This window comes from Nannospalax galili, unplaced genomic scaffold, assembly GCF_000622305.1.
Source record: "Nannospalax galili isolate Female #2095 unplaced genomic scaffold, S.galili_v1.0 scaffold139, whole genome shotgun sequence".
Taxonomy (NCBI): Eukaryota; Metazoa; Chordata; class Mammalia; order Rodentia; family Spalacidae; genus Nannospalax; species Nannospalax galili.
In genome coordinates, this window is record NW_008345884.1 from 3,750,604 (window position 1) to 3,768,075 (window position 17,472).

The 17,472-nt window shown below is 35.5% G+C and overlaps 1 protein-coding gene across 4 annotated transcripts in view; it reads right to left on the minus strand.

Moving 5' to 3' along the window:
• Rictor (RPTOR independent companion of MTOR complex 2) overlaps positions 1-17,472 on the minus strand; it is a 151,650-nt gene that overhangs the window by 50,141 nt on the left and 84,037 nt on the right. For all 4 annotated transcript variants that reach the window (XM_029567780.1, XM_029567781.1, XM_008842089.3 and 1 more), the window contains exons 6-10: positions 16,770-16,833; positions 10,323-10,449; positions 8,654-8,823; positions 4,454-4,521; positions 3,475-3,542 (exon numbers count right to left, since the gene is read on the minus strand). In XM_029567780.1, the coding sequence (XP_029423640.1) occupies positions 3,475-3,542; positions 4,454-4,521; positions 8,654-8,823; positions 10,323-10,449; positions 16,770-16,833 (497 nt within the window). The remainder of the gene's footprint in view (positions 1-3,474; positions 3,543-4,453; positions 4,522-8,653; positions 8,824-10,322; positions 10,450-16,769; positions 16,834-17,472) is intronic.

The following is a 17,472-nucleotide window of genomic DNA, read 5'->3' on the forward strand; positions in this document are numbered from 1 at the left end:
ATATATATCTGTGTCAAAAATTAGAAGACAAGACTCGCTAAATATTTTATGGAATAAAATATTAGAAAGTATCAAGAAATGAGGATAGATCAGGGTCTTTGCTTAGATTGTACTCTGTGGTTTTAGAGAAAATTACTGCTGACAGATCAGCTCCCAAACCTGGTATCAAGGACTTAGGGAAGTGATGTTCCTTTCTATCAGATTATACCCCTTAATAATTACATTTTAATCTCCGGCCTTCTGCCTATTTTAGTAATTTCAGGGATAGAAAGTAAAGCCCCCAAAGTTAGGTGCTGAAAGGCAGCATGAAGTTAAGGGTCTTTTGCAGAAGGGATAGTTTTGGGAGCCATTTGTGGTATATAGTTGTCTTCTCTACCTTGATTCAATACCAAATCCTTTGGACAAATAATAAAACAAGCAACAGTCATCAAAAAAAAAAAGGATACATAAGTAGCCAATAAGCAAGTACCAAGTGTTCCATGAATTATCATGAAAAGCAAATTGTATCAATGAGATACCACTACATATCCACTGACCAGCTAGCTATTAAAGACTGTCAACACCAAACAATGACAGGGATGCAGAACAACTGGAACTTGTACACACTGATGACCGTGTAAACAGGATTTTCACTTTGTTAGTGTATGTGCACTTCTTGTAGGAGTAAAGAGCATTGATAATTTGCAGGTAACTACGTTCAAGGTGCATTAGAATAATTTTGGTGGAATGATGAAGACACAGAGAGATGGTTGGACAATGATAAAACAAAATCTATGTAGCAGGAATACATACTGATCACTATACAATTTTAAAGTTTTTTCCTTAAAATGTTTTAGAATCAAGTGCTAGGAAAAATGTTTTGAATAGTCACCTAGGACTCTAAAGTTCCCCACCACCTCTAGCTAAGCATGTACAGTCTAAATACCTGTTTTCAAAAATCCTTAGAATCAGCTGAGTTTAGAGTTGGGACTTTTCCCCTTAGCCTTCAGAATACCTGTAAGTCCGTCATGAGATAACTCAAGTGTTGACATGAGCTCACTTATATTTCATATAAATTTTATATACAAACCCTGAGGATTAAAACCAGATTTTTATACTTTGTCACCTGGGGTCAAGTATGGATTTTTTCATTTATGGCAGTGTTCAAGTAATTTCAGATTCTGGAGCATTCTGATCTCATATTAAGGATGCTCAATGTGTATGTATGTATTCATGAATAATCTATAATTTCTCTCTGGACTTAGATCAAAATTAAAATGAAACAAATAATTAAGATTATCTGCTCAAACAGTGACATGGTATCTCATGAACTTTGGTATCTAATATTAGTTTGGGAAACCATAGATTATGATAAAGGGATACAAATCTTCCCTGTGCTAACAGGGTAAAAAGTCTGCTGATATTCATGAGAATCTGTGCTTAGAAGACATCTCTCATCAGTTACCTGGAATTGGAAATGTCATAGAATTAACATGGCAGATGTTTATTTACGTCATAAATTGTGCCACAGAATCTAAACACGAGGGAAATATTTCTATGAAAAATATTTTCAAGGTTGTAACTTGAAATGCTATTATTTCTCCAGTAGGAAAACATGTAACTTTTAAAGTTTCTAATGAGAGATCAATATATAATGGCAATATAGAAAGAACATGTAAGATGAATAAGGAAAGAGACTGATCAAGGTGAGAGACACAGCGCCAAGGAGAGTAGAGTCTAAAGGAAAGACACAGAAGTTGGGCTATGCCAGTGGTTAAAGAACAGAAGAGTATTTTCAGTAAAACAGAAATAGCAACTAAGCTGAGGGATGAAACAGGGGGAAAAAAAAAAAAAAAGGCGTACTGAATTCTGAGTACCAGCAAAGATGGTTTAACTTGCCAGGATGACTTACGTGGTTTCTATGTTCAAAGAGTACGTGGTAATTTAATGTGTCCCTCAAAAGATCACGTGTCAGAAATTAAACCCCAAATTCACGTTGATGGTACATGGAAGTGGGATCTTTGAGAGGTAATTAGATTAGATGAGGCTGCCATGATGGAACCCTAAGCTAACTTTCTAAAAGGAGAGGTTTGAGCTAGCAGACCACCTTTGTCATGCCACAGAATGCTGATGCCATGTTCTTGGACATTTTGCCTTTTGAACAGGGAACTACATAAATATCTGTATTTTAATAAATTATCTAGTCTTAGGTATGTTTGTTTTGACAACAGAAACTAATCAAAACAAATATGAAAAATGGTCTGTTACTCTTGGGTCCCCATACAGTTTTTTGGTTGTAAATGAAGGTAAGTGAAATACGTAGGGCAAGATACATAAGGCACAGAAGGGCAGAGTATGTCACCAAGGTGCCAAGAGCACAGAGGAAGACCCTGGAAATACACTGCTAGAGGCTAAGCCAATTGGCTAGGAAAAATTTTGTATGGAAAAGACATTTGTAAGGTAATATTAGCTAAGCGCACAGAATTATTTAAGCAAATCTCTTTGTTCTGCCTATGCTACATTCCTTCCCATGGTCTCTATGCAATTATTCTATGAAACCAAGACGAAAGAAGGCAATCATTAACAGAGAATAACAAAGTGGAGGTATTTCTTTATGAAAAAAAGGAAGACATCTTTGCCTTTAGTCCATATGAATATAAAACAGGTATAACTCCTATTGTCAAGAAATGTGGTGAGCTGGAGGTGAGGCTTGAGAGCAGAGTTCCTATTTATTATGCACAAGTCCCTGAGTGTGAAACAAACTGCAACAGAAATAAAAAAGTAGTTTGGGACTACTAATACCCTAACTTAGTTATAGTTTATGACTCTCCTGCACCTTTTTTTTTTTTTTTTTTTTTTTTTTTTTTTTTGGTTTTTTTGAGACAGGGTCTCCCTTTAGCCCCAGCTGGCCTGGAATTCACTATATAGACCAGGCTGGTCTTGAATGCACAGAGATCCCCCTGCCTCTGCCTCCCAAGTGCTGGGATTAAAGCTTTTTTTATTGGGGTCTCCCTGTAGCCCCAGCTGGCCTGGAACTCACCATGCAGACCAGGCTGCCCTTGAACTCAGAGATCCACCTGCCTCTGCCTCCCAAGTGCTGGGATTAAAGGCGTGCACCACTGCTACACCATTTTAAAGTAACAACTTTAGCTATACATATACAACACAGTTTTGTCTTTTATTTTAGGAGTCTTTGGCAGGTAGTAGGGAGTACAGACCATGTTTAATATTTATTAAAATGCCAGGTAATCATTAGCAGTGACTTGCAGATGCTAATGACTATGTACATGCAGTATATAATGTTAGTTGTATCCTACTTAATATTACAAATTTTCTTCACTAAGTTTGAATATTTTGAATAAATTCCTTTGGTTCTAATAATAACATAAAAGTAAAACTACATGAGCATTTAATTAGGTGCTGCAACAATGTAACATTTGAAAAAGCAAGTAAGTTTTCTCCTGGAATGTTACAAAGCAACATATAGTGACATACCTGCCCAGGAGCGGAATGTTGCAATGATTCCCATCTTACTGGCTAGGAATCGTGCTTCTCTGTCCTCTCTGTAGAAGGGTGCAGGAGGGTAGTGTTAAAGACAGAGAATGTTAAACTCAAAAGATGACAGCTTGTTACTAATATATCAGAGTAAAATCTATCAATAATGTTAAATATTTACAGATGAAATCAAATAAAACTGTTTTTTAAAAAGACCAGATCTACTTCAAATCCAGTTACTCAACTGGTAGTACAGTCACTTTCAAAAAAAAGGGGAATGTTTCACTTCCATTTGAAATTGACAATATAAACTGGTTGTGGTGGTCTGTAATCCCAGCACTTCAGAGAACAGAGGCAAGAGGTTTGCTGCACGTTCAAGGGCAGCCTGGGCTACCTAGCAAGTTCCTGGCTAGCCAGGGCTAACTGGGGAGACCATGTCTTAAAAATAATACAAAAAAACTTATATTCACAGCACAACTTATAGTAAGTTATAAATTGTGCTTTCCTATTTAGTTCTATGTTCTCTGATCCTTCTGAAAACTGTTCTTAGATGTGTTTCAAATGAGCAATAGAGCACAGGAGTCTGCTTAACAAGCACCATGTGTACAGATGCTCTGTAACAAGGCCATCACATAAATTTCTGTTAACACCTGCATTCTCTTTAACTCAAAGACCTTGTCCCAAGCTTATTCAGCTTCTCTGATGAGAAAGATAACCTACAGTTATCAAATTACTAAAGAACAAGATGAATTCAAGCAATGCATTTGCCTGAAGATAACAAATTAATCTTTAAATTTCTCAAAGCTTTCTTTTTATTTTTTACAGTGTAGTTATGTGAGAAATACAATCTAAGTTCACAAAACAGAAAATTTACTTCTACTCACATTTCCCTGGCTCTACACGAAATCAGTTAAACATAAAAGGTTTAACAATAGACACAAAGATGATATATAATTTAATAGAAATTAGTGGTACTTACTTGAGCTGTCCTTCAGCTGTATCTGGACTATGTCTGTAGTGGAAATCAGTATAGGGTGCTAAAATTCGCTAATTAAGAAAAGAGAAAGAAAGACCACAAAGTTTTTAATTATAAAAAAATTCTCTAATAGCCAAAATTAATTTCATTTCTCTATATACTTAATTTGGTTTACTGTTTCAGATATTTTTTCTTCAAATTCATCCAAAAAGGTAAGCTGATTTTTTTTTTTAAAGTACAATCTGAATTTTTGAACTTTCAAATTAAGGTGAAAAATACACCTAAAACAATGCACAAATAGGCATAGAAGGCATGCTCCCTGGTTTGGGCTGGCAGCTGTGCTCCTTCAGCACTTGGGACAATAGCACCAGCTATTGCTGCTTTCCATTTCTTCTGTTAGGAAATCAACTGGAAGATTTGCTCTTTTGAAAGCAATGTGTCTTCTTTTTGTTTTTTTTTTTCTTCTCTGGCTGCTCTTGAGTTTTAGTGGTCTGGAGTTTTCAACAGTCTTGCCATGATGGGCCTACAACTTACTTTCTTTGATGCTCTTACTTGGAGATTTTTGACCTTCATACACATAAAGTTTAAAAAGGTTTAGAAACAAAATTTTAGCCATTGTCTTTTTGGATATTTACTACTTCCGATTTTCTCTCTACTTTCTAAAGACTACAACTGTTTTAGCTCTTTTGCTCTATCCTGCTTGCTTCAGTGCCCTCTGCCCCTCTTTGTTACTTAGGTTAGTTATCTCTTACTTTGTTTTCCGTTTTCTTTTTTTTTTTTTTTTAATTTAATTTATGGGAACTGGAGAGATGGCTCAGCAGTTAAGAGCACTGACGGCTCTTGCAGAGGACCCAGGTTCAATTCCCAGCATCCACATGGCAACGACCTTCTGTAACTCCAGTTCCAGGGAAAACCAATGCCCGCTGCTGACCTCCATGGGCATCGTACAACACTGATGCACTTACACACATGCAGGTGATGCACTCATACATATAAAATATATGGGGAAACTGCAGTGCACACATTCATGTTTTCTCATTGGGAGGGAGTATACCTAATAGCAGCTCTTTGAGTCATCAGGTGTAAGTACTGCGTATGCATACATTTTGACTTTGTCAGTCCTTCAGTCTTCCACGTGCTTGCAGTAATGTATGCTTCCAACCGTCCGAGAAATTATATATGACTTTATGTTCTTTGTTTTCCTAATATTTTCATTTTGTTATTTTTATTTTATGTGTATGAGTTCATTGCCTGCATATATATGTGTCAGTGTACCCACATTGTGCAATGACTGTGGAAGTCAGCAGAGGGCATTGGATCCCCTGGAACTGGGGTTATGGATGGTTGTTAGCTGTCATGTGGGTGCTGGGAATGGAATCCACATCTTCTGCAAAAGCAGCCAGTGCTCTTAAGAGCTGAGTCATCTCTCCAGCCTCAGTCACAGTACATTTTAGAAAGGAATTACATGCTGTCAACTGTTATCTTCCACCAGAGATTGCTGATCTTTTCCTCTGCTAGCTGACAAATTAAAGCAGCTAATCATTTGATCCTAATGATTGTTAAACAAGTGGGTTGCACTGTAATTCTGATGACACTAAATATACCAGGTATAGTCTTAAATTGAAATCTAAAGCTACCCATTCAAAGGACAATTGTAAGAATTTGGTAAATGTCAAGAACAGGAAATTAGATACGAAATATCTAGTTTGTCATTTTAGTATCACAAAATGGCCAAAAGCTCTCAATTTTTCTGATTTCAGAAAGTCTATGTGCATTTCCTATGTCCAACTCTACCTTAAATACCAAGTAGCCTGAGGAAAAAGAGAGCTGCTGCATAACAACTTGACAGAGTCATTAGAAATAAGTATCAGGGTAAACTGAAAATTGGGAAAAAAATTCTAAGTTAATTACACATCCTTTTTTTTTTTTGTGGTCTTTTTGATACAGGGTCTCCACTGTCTAGCCTGGAACTCACTATGTAGACCAGGCTGGCCTTGAACTCACAAAGATCCATCTGCATCTGCCTCCCAGTACTGGGATTAAAGGAATGCACCACCATGCTCAGCTTTACACACCTATTTTAATAGGATGAAGATAAGGCCTAACAGGAGAGACAACAGTACTACAAATAGCTCTTTTTGGAAAAGAAAAAGTACAAATAAAATTGATATGGTATAATCAAAGCTCTGTATTCTCTTACAACTGATTCCATAATGAATACGATAAAAAGATAGAAGAATCAATAATAACCAAGGAAACCAGTATTTACGAAATAATTATTAAGTGCCGGAAACTATGAAAACATTTTTTTTTTGGTAGACTAGAATATAGGTAAAATACATATAACTAAATGTAAGTCAATTACTACAGTTAAGTATTACTAATATTTATTATTTAGGGCAATTCACTTTCACAATAATTTTTTAAGGTTGAAAACCACAACTTTCATTTTATTTATGAAAAAAAGAAGATCCAAGAGAAGCTAAATAACTTGAGTAAAGCCATAAAGTTAGCAAGGTCATAGGAAGCCCAATCTAGTATGCTGACTCTCCCCATTGAGCTACGTCCTCAGCACCTGCACCCAATCTACACAGCCTAAAGTCTGTCCTCTTTAACTCTGGGCCACTGTGATGAGATCTTGTCGGTGGGGTGAGGATGGTGTTTATGGCTTTAAAGCACAAGCTGCAACAAAACATAGTGTTATATTTAAAAATAATCTACCATAGTCTTCCCAAGTTATTTTCATTTACACAAAAGTTTGCTACATAATGTATAGAAATGGAAAGGAGCTTATACATACTACTTTTTAAAATTTTGGTCATCTCTCCAATTTTAATATTATTCCACTTGATAAAAAAGTTAAAGCTAAGCATACTGTGAAACATCAATACTACTAACTTTTTCCATAGGACTCCAATGAATAAATCATTTAAAAATCACTAAAAACCTGTGTTTACATTTATAAGCTAATGCCTAATGAGGATTTTATCTCTTAATGTTCTTAAAAATAGCATGAGATGGCTCAGTAGTTAAGAGCACTGGCTGCTCTTGCGGAGAATCCAGGTTTTGTTCCCAGCACCCTCATGGCAGCTAACTGCCTAGAACTCCAGCTCCAGGAGATCTGGTGTCCTTTTCTGGCCCCCATGGACACTGCAGGCATGGGTGTACTTAACATACATGCAAGCACAACACTCGTGCATAAAAGTAAATACAGGAATAAATAAATAAAAATAATTTTAAATGTAAAGTTTTTCAAAAGATACATGCATTTTCAATTACAGAAAATAGTGCTAAATAAGGTATTTCTTATTATGAGTTTTGTGTTTGCATGAGTGAGTGCATGTGCACATACATGTGCCACCAGAGGACAACTTGTTGGGACTTGGGGTTCTTTTCTATCATTTTGTTTTTGAAGCAGTTTCTCTTGCTGTATCTGCTCCTTTGCTCCCCACCCAAGCCCCCCATCAGTTTTCCTGTTTTCCCAGGAATGCTGGGATCACAGATGCAAGCCACCATCACCTAGCATTTTTATGAGGGTTCCAGGGATCAAACGCAGGCTGTTAGGTTGCACATTAGGGCTTTTGCCCTCTGAGACATTCCTCAGCCCCCAAAGTGATTCTTAGATTAGAGAATATTTAGTGTGCTTTAATGAAGAAAATAGGGGCTGGAGAGAGATGGCTCAGAAGTTAGGAACACTTGCTATTCTTCCAGGGGACCCTGTTTTAATTCCTAGCACCAACATGGGGGCTAACAACCATCTATAACTCCAGTTCCAGGGGATCTGACACCCTCTTCTGGCCTGCCACTGCACGAAACAGGTGCACTTACATACATGCAGGCAAAACACTCATACACATAAAATAAAAATAAAATATTTTAAAAATGAAAATAACAGGAAATACAAAGTATTAACATACTGAAGTTCTTAAATATGTAAATGCTTTCATGCAACCTTATTCATACTTTAGTTTGCTCAGGAAACTTCGTAGCTAATACAAAAATAAATTACTTTGCATGTTAGTGACATAATTTAGAACACTTTTAATCCATTCCAAATACAGTAAGAATGGGAATAAGTCAACCTTAGTTAACACAGGTTGGATAATTAGTATAGCACTGCATCTATTACTTGAAACTTGCAAAGTAAGAGTATGTACTTAAAATTATATTTTAAAATTAGGAAATAATATTAAAAGTTCTTACCTCTAGTTCTACATCAGCTCGCACATACTGCCGAGTCTTTGGATGATTAAGAAGGTGTAAAATTGTAGTAATAAGGGCCTCATTTATTCGACTTAATTGGCAATCAATCACATTTTTCAAGATGGTGTTCAGTCCACCTCGAAGGGCCACCACCTCTGGATTCTGAAGTGCTAAAATAAAAGAAAAACTTAGCATATTATATTCATAGTAGCAAGTCATTTGAAACCTGCTTTTACTTAAAACTCAATTTCCTTTTGGGCTTGAAAACTTTCTAATTAACCATATTTACAAGTAAAAGATATCTAGTAAGTAATTTAATATATTTCCCCCAAATCTTTTTTTTTTTTTTTTTTTTTTTTTTTTTTTTTTTTTTACTTCCTGTAGTCCCAGCTGTCCTGAACTTACTATGTAGACCAGGCTGGTCTCGAACTCACAAAGATCTGCCTGCCTCTGCCTCCCAAGTGCTGGGATTACAGGTGTGTGCCACCATGACCGGTCTCCAAATCTTATTTTTAAAATGTTTTGAACTATCTTATCCTATCCTTTGGATATACTGTATTGAAAAATTTCCCCTCAATTTCTGACAAATCTTTTATACGATTTGCTATTTTAGATTTTGCTTCAAATGGCATATCACATTTTAGGCTTATAAAAACACATATGTAGCCAGGTGTGGTGGTGTACCCTTTTAGTCCCAGCACTTGGGAGGCAGAGGCAGCAGCAGCCTGGTCTACACTGGAGTTCTAGGCCAGCTGGGGTTATAAAAGACCACACAAACAAACAAACAACCCAAAAAACCCCAACCCCACACATGTACATACACATACTGTTTGGTAACTTTAAGGTGAAAAACTTTTACTTCAAAGATCAGGAATTTTCTTTGCATCACAGGAGTCTGTGCGTTTTGCTGTGGGGTTTTGTTTTTGAAATAGGACCGCTATGGAGATGACTGGCCTAGAACTCAAGTATGGAGCCCAGGCAGGTCTTAAACCCACTATTATTCTGCCTCTGCCTCCTGAGTGCTGGGGTTACAGGTATGTATAACCATGCTTGATATGCGCATGTATTCATGACTTAAATAGCAGTTTTCTCTGTCATGAGGTTGAGTGTCACTAAGAAGATAAACTCAATTTCCCCTCACAAATGTTAATTATCCCAGCATGCTTACACTTTTTTGAGACAGGATCACAGTGTTCACAGGATGGCCTGGAACTTGCTATCTTGCTGTTTCTCAAGGGCTGATTAAAGGTATGTGTCACCATATGTGGCTTTGAATTGTATACTTAATGACAGTCCAAGGTCTTTTTTTTTTTTTTTAAATGATCTGCAACAGATGTGGTCTCCCGATAGTCCCAGGTGGCCTGGAAATTGCTAAATAGACCAGGCTGGCCTAGATCTCACAGAGATTTGCCTGCCTCTGCCTTCTGAATGTCGGGATTAAAGGCATGTGCCGTAATGGATTACTGGCGATTCAAGTCTCATGATGAATAAAATTGAAGATTTGTACAATTTTAGTATCAATTTTAAACTGTTAACAATTCTTCTACTTCCCTATCAAAAATATATTTTCATATTTTTGTAGCAGTAACTAAGGCATCTATGTTTCAAAGACATTAGAAATGCTATATATTCTTTATGAAATACTTTATTATTTTAAGAAAATTCTGACCTAGTTCACAGATAATGGCAATGCATGCCCGGACCATTCTGTCTCTTTCCTGAAGTCCATCATTTCCAACTGCAATTAATGAGTTGGCCACAGAACTAGGAAACAAGGAAGCATTCACAGTAATCATCTGTAACAGAAAAAAACAATAAAAAAGTAACTTATTTTGTGGTACATTTTAAAACATATTTTATTCTGGTTGAAGAAGTTAAGAGCATGGAATACTTGTAAAACTGAGGCACTAATTTTAACATTCTGCTTTCTATGGGCATTTCAATGAATTACTGTAGCTATAAGTACTGTTACTATTATAACTACTAGTAAACATTAACAGTCACTGCTATGGAAAATGTTTTTAATTTTTTGTAATAGTTTGTAACTATAAACTAGCTGCTTACAACACAATTTAATGTTTCTAGGACTCTAAGTTAACCATGATTAGGAACTGCACCGTACACAGTTCCTTGGTGCCGAGGCAAGGTCTATGAGTGACAAGAATGGTAGCTGACACTTGACCACGCTACCTCCCAGAATCTTTCACTCTCTACAGTCACCATCATGTCCCTGCCACTTATCCTCATGAACAGCTTTATCTCCCCTCTCCCTTACTGAGCAAATTGATTTAAGCCCCCAATTCTCTTTCTGGTAGGACAGATACCTAATAATTTCCCTAGTCTTTGGCTGTCATTACTTGTTGCTATGTAAGAAGACAAGACTGAATAATCCATAATTTTTTCTTAATATTTCCAAAATCCTGAGGCAAACAGTATATATCTACTAATAAAATTCTGGATTAATCTCACATAAAAGATCTACCTGGCAATAATATAATTCTGAAAACATGTAAATAGTGTCTATCTTTGATTTAGAAAATAGAAAATGTATTAAATGGCAAATTATTGTTTAGTAGAGACTATTTGGTAGATAAAGTTTTCAAAATAAGATTCTTAGAGTGGGAATGAAATAAAAGGTTTTATTTTGACAGGAAGAAAAGTAACTTCTGTTAGATGTTATTACAGTTAGAAACCTGTTGAAAAATAAAAATTTTCTCTCTGAAAAGAGAATAAAAGACAACTAGAAGAAAGATACTCAGCTAAGGCCTATGAAGATCAAAGGAAAAAAATCTGTATTGGTTACAGTGGTTGTATAATAGATAGGCAATGCTATTTAAACATCACTCAGTAACACTAAAAAGTTCAACTGAAATTAAAAATTATAATTTCACAAACAAATTTATTTTCAATCACTACAATCTAAAAAAGGTTTTCCAATTGTTTCTGAATCAGTTCTTTACACTAATCAAACAAAGGATGATGATGGAAGGGCAGAAGAAAGTGATTTTCCTGGGTGAAGAAAATTCTAGCTTCTTATATGAATTTGTATTTTAATATTTACTACTGTATGAGTAAGTTCATTAAAAGATTAAGAAAATTTCCCCAATATACTGGAGAGATGTCTCAGTGGTTAAGAGCACTGCGCTTGCAGAGGGCCCAGGTTCAGTTCCCAGCACTCACACCACAACTGTCCTTAACTTCAGTTCCAGGGATCTGACACCCTTTTCTTGCCTCTGTGGGCATTGTACAACATGAGTGTACTTACATACATGCAAGGAAAACACCCACACATATAAAATAAAAAGTAAACCAAAAAAAGTTAAAAAAGTTGGCCGAGACAATTTAGCTTTCAGAGTTAAATACACTTTTAATTAATAAAGTTTTGTTACCTGTGCCAAATCAATCCTTTCTTTTTGCCCCAGTTTGCTTATTTGGAAAATGAATATCTATACAGTTTCAAAATATTTCAAGTAGAGAAAGAAATTTTACTCTATAAATCTCACATGTCTACTAGACATATATACCTATATATACATACATACACACACGCACACACACACACACACACACACACACACACACACAGTTTATTCAATAGATTACGCTATGGAAAAAATAAAACAAAATTAAATTTTTACAAACAAAATCATGGTTTGTATTTTCCAGGGAAATATAGAGAAATTCTTGTTTACTGAAATCAAAGAAAGTTTTCCTCCCAAATCTATGAATAAGACATTTAATATCAAACTTAAGATCAAGACTAGGTGATAAATTTGCACAGCTGACACGAAGGAATTACTGAAGCAGAGTACTCTAAGGGGAACATCTAAAATTTGTGCTGTGACTGAAGAAGGAGAAAATGAAGTAAAGGAAGGAAGCAACTGTGCCTACATCTATGGTGGTAAAAGATACGGTGGTGCAAGAAAAGCTTTGCTGGACCAAGGCAGGCAGACTGTCCATCACTCATTAGCCAATGTAGGTCTGGAAATCTGGAAGTTGGGCTTTGCTGTGATCTTGTTGTGTGTCTAGGACATGTGATTCCATCAAATGAAACTATTACAGCTACAAACAAAACAATACAATACAACCCTGGTAATACTACTTCCTTGTATATGAATAAAGAAATTGCATATGAATTAATCATGACTTAAATTAAGCACAGTAATAAGAATGTAGTGTGTGTGTGTGTGTGTGTGTGTGTGTGTGTGTGTGTACGTACAGTAAATATATGTGGATATGTTCCTGTCTGTGCAAGTGTGTGTGGAAACCAAGTCAATGCTGGGTGTTTGCCTTAGTCACTATCCATCTTATTTTCTAGGACAGGGTCTCTCAGTGAGTCTAGAGCTCACTGATTCACCACACTGGCTGGCCAATGAGCTCCAGGAAGCTGCCTATCATTTCTACCCTCTCCTCAGCACTGGAATTATAGACACAAGCTACCACATCCAAGTTTTACATGGATGCTTGGAATGTGAACTCAGGTCCTGATACTTGTTCAGCAAGTGCTTTACTGACTGAGCCATCATCACCCCAGCCCCGGTAGAATTTAAATGAGAAAAAGAATAATGAAAGAACAGTTGACTGTGGAAAATTATATAGAAAATTGATGAGACAAAACCAGAAAGGATTACTGAAAGAAAAATGTCAAATAGAAAATTTCAAATGAATAAGATAGGTAAAAGTAAAAGTAACATAAACATTCCTTAATTAGTCATACAGTTATCTTAAAGTTTTTGTTTTCCTTTGTATTAATACTTTTATAGAAAAATTTCAAACATTTTTGAATGCATACAAAAATCCTGAACAATTATAGTATTAAGGATAAATGTATTAGTGAGATGACTTAGCAGGTTAGGCTCTTGAAGTTAAGTCTGATTAGAGTTTGATACCTGGGATCCATATGGTGGAAGAAGAGAAACAATTCCTGTAAATTGTTCTATGGTTTCCACTTATAAGCTGTGGCATGCTCTACACACACACACACACACGCACGCACACACGTGCACGCACAATAATTTTTTTAAAGGATTAACTTTGAGGGGCTGAGGAGATAGTTCAGTTGGTAAAGCACTTATGATGCATGCATGAGGCCCTGAGTCTGGATTCCCCAGTACCCACTTAAATGCTGGGCACAATAGCATTCCTCTGAGATTCCGATGCTGGGCATCAGCAAAAGGCAGACCCCTGGAGTTCACTGGCCAGCCAGTCTACCAAAATCAATGAGCTCTAGGTACAGTGAAACATCCTGTCTAAAAGGCAAAGTGGAAAGCAACTAAGAAAGACAGAAAATACTGACATCTGCCCTCCAGATGTACCCACATGAAAATGCGCACATACCCATATGATCATGTATATAACACACACAAACACACACACACACACACACACACACACACACACACACACACGAAGAAAAAAAGGCTTTTGTTTCAGTGGTCCAAGTGTTACTGGGAAAAAGAACCATGTACTTTAAATGCTGAAAATACTGATTAAAAGAAATCATTTCTGGGGCTAGAGAGATGGCTCAACAGTTAAGAACACTGATTGTTCTTGCAGAAGGCCTGGGTTCGAATCCCAGCACCCACACAGCAGCTAGTAACTGTCCGTAACTCTAGTTCCAGGGGATTCGACAGTCTCTTCTGTTCTCTACAGGCATTGCAGGACACAGGTGCATTTACCTACATGCAGGCAATACACGCATACACATAGAAATAATAAATAAAATAGTTAAAATAGTTTCTAAAGCCCATAAAGACCAATGTTTATTGTCAAATGTGCTTCACTTCTAACTGATTCTAACAAAGGAGAACCCTGTGTAATAATAGCTTCTCTTAGTCAATATCTGCTACGAAATACAAGCACTTTTCTGGCTCTTCCATTCACAATAACTGAGTCGAAAGATTCTGCATTTCAGAAAACAACAGAATTCAATAATCTCTAGGTCATGATGTTATTAAGCTATTTTAGGATTACTGAACTATATTACAAATTAAAATTTTTAACTTGTACATACTAGGCATGATACCTCACATCTATAATCCCAGCACTTAGAGGAGGTTGAAGTAGGGCAATGGCCATGTAAGGCCATTCTAGGCAAGAGGGAGGCCTTTTATTCAACAAACAACAACAAAATCAACAAAAAAAGTGAAATAAAATATTTGCTAAATAAACCAAAGCTAAATCAAATTCTTGCTATCTATTACCGTCTTTTCTTTTGAAACCAACTTTTAAGGTGACATTTCTAAAGCATAGGCCAGAAAATTCTGACAGTCCTTAGAGGTTCTGTAAAATTAAAATTACTTTTTTAGACACAAAAGGTACTTTTTTTTATTACTTCTATTTTCTTAGTGTTTATTTTATTTATTCAGTATACATTTCAGTTTTCTAGAGGTTCCTTTGCATTGGCTAGTATAAGAGATGGAAGGCAAAAGCAGATACAAAAAACTGCCTTTTGTTTACTCAAGACCTACATTTTACAAATTTACAAAAATGTAAAGCAATGCCTTTCTTCTCACTAATTTTCTTTTTTGGAAAGTATAATTATTGTCAAAAAAAGAAGTTAGGTTTATTATTTTTAGTATGTTAATATATATTAATTTTAATATAATACAGGTTGACAAATATAACCCCCAAATCCCAAAAGTTATTCTAAGTTCTGTAGAAATAAATTCTATTTTCTTGTCTTGAGTATTTTTAACATTAGAAGGGATTTCTGAACAAACAAAACATATAAACCATCTTAAAATTTAAATACAGAAAGCCAAATCACAGTCCTGAGTAACAGTTTACTTATAACAAAAGTTTCCAAACCTATCTCCAATATCACTTTTAATAGAAAAATCAATCTTCTTTCAAGAAACTTGTCCATTACTTGTTCCTTATTATGGTGAACTTGGGTACCATTACTAACCATAAGGGAGACAACTGGAAAAAGAGAGAAAAAGGAGGAAGCCTAGTCAATATACTAACTCTATGCCCACTGCTTGGAGCATGCACTGCAATTAAAGATAGGGAAAAGAAGACACAGCTAGTAAATTCAACTATTCAGTAACCATTAGCTGGATGTGGTAGGGCAGTTCTAGCACTGGGGAGGTTGTGGTAGGAGGATCCAGAGTTTGAGGTCAGCCTATGCTACATGGTGAGTTCCAGCCCAGCTAGAGACACACAAGGCCCAGTCTCAAAACGTTAGTAACTATTAATTTGATATCTTTGTAGTTACACACATATACTGCATGAGTCTTAAGAATGTTTAGGGGCTATGATACTAGTCTTAAGATGAATTCTAATCAAATTTACTTTCAGTTCACTGTTTTGGTTGGCCACTGAAGCATCACATTCAACAATAACACTACAAAAGGAATTCTGTTGAGGCACTGAAAGAGCAGCTTTATGAGTAACCTTCAATAAAATCCTTTCTTTGGGTGCTTAAATTGTGGCATTTTATTCTGTAAAGTTATTAGCCTCAACTGTCTATCACAAGTGACCATGGGTTATACCTAAATTTATTTAAAGCAGCAATCTTTGAACTGCTTGTGGCAGCTATTTAATTGAATTACCTAAAATCACACAATGAAGGAAAGATTAAGATGGGGGAAGGAAATAATTCTTTCTCTAATAACCAATAAGCAATTATTTACTTGCCTACTGAAGAAAGTAATATTTTTTTATCACAATAGCATATTTATTTGTCATTATCTCCAAATACAAAGTTAAAGAAAACACATTTGTCTAGGGATGTAGCTCAGTGATGGAATGCATATTGAATCTCAACACATACTCCTTCCCTTCCCACAGAAAACCTGGGAAGTATCCTACACAGACTTTCCAGACTGGTTCACACCTCTCTGAGAGGATGATGTGGTACTTCAGATAACAGAACAAGTCTGAAAAATGATTTAATAATGGTATGGTCTGGAAAGAAATATTCTTCACTATGATTATTTATAATATTGTAAAAGTTACTCCTTATTATAGGTTAATTACACAAAATATCAATGTTTGATAGATTTAATTCATAAAACTTTTTAACAAAAATGTTTACTAGAAATTCATTCTTAAATAAAACATTGAACATGGAAACCGTACATTTGCTTGCAGTCTTATACATAGAGCATACCTTTCTGACTAACCGAAGCGCTTGTGTCCTCTCTACCTCGTTGCTCTGCTGTATGTCAATGCACCTAAATAATATACAAAATATTAGTCACTGATGAAACACTATGATACATCTTATGTAACATCAGACGTATCTCTTTATAATCCAATACAATATATTAAAAACTAAGAAATTAATTCACAAATACATGCTTTTCCAATAACAATAAATATTTAGCTAGTTTATATATCTCTAGGGATGTTTATTATAAAAAAATCATTTAAAATCTCAAGAAAAAAAGGTAATATATCTGTAAAGAAAGATTCACTATATACCTACAAAGCAAAGTATCAGAGAACCATGGAAAAGTTTCATTTATCTGATAGAAATCACAGCAATGCCTATAAATTATAAAGGGTAAAAAATTATAAAAATATAAAATATTATTTCAAGCTTGTTTCAGTTCATGATCTTAATCAAGGTTTATATTTTATTTATCATCACTTCCTTATGCAATGTAAGAATTCTATTTTGCTAAATAACTTGAAATCAGAATTCTCTTCAATAACTGACATTTGATCAAATATCACTTAGCTGATATTTCCTTGTAAAATATATTGAATTATAGAACTTGAAAGAATATAGGGGGTGCCAATTGAGGTTCAAGCACCAGCAAAACAAGAGAGAGAGAGAGAGAGAGAGAGAGAGAGAGAGAGAGAGAGAG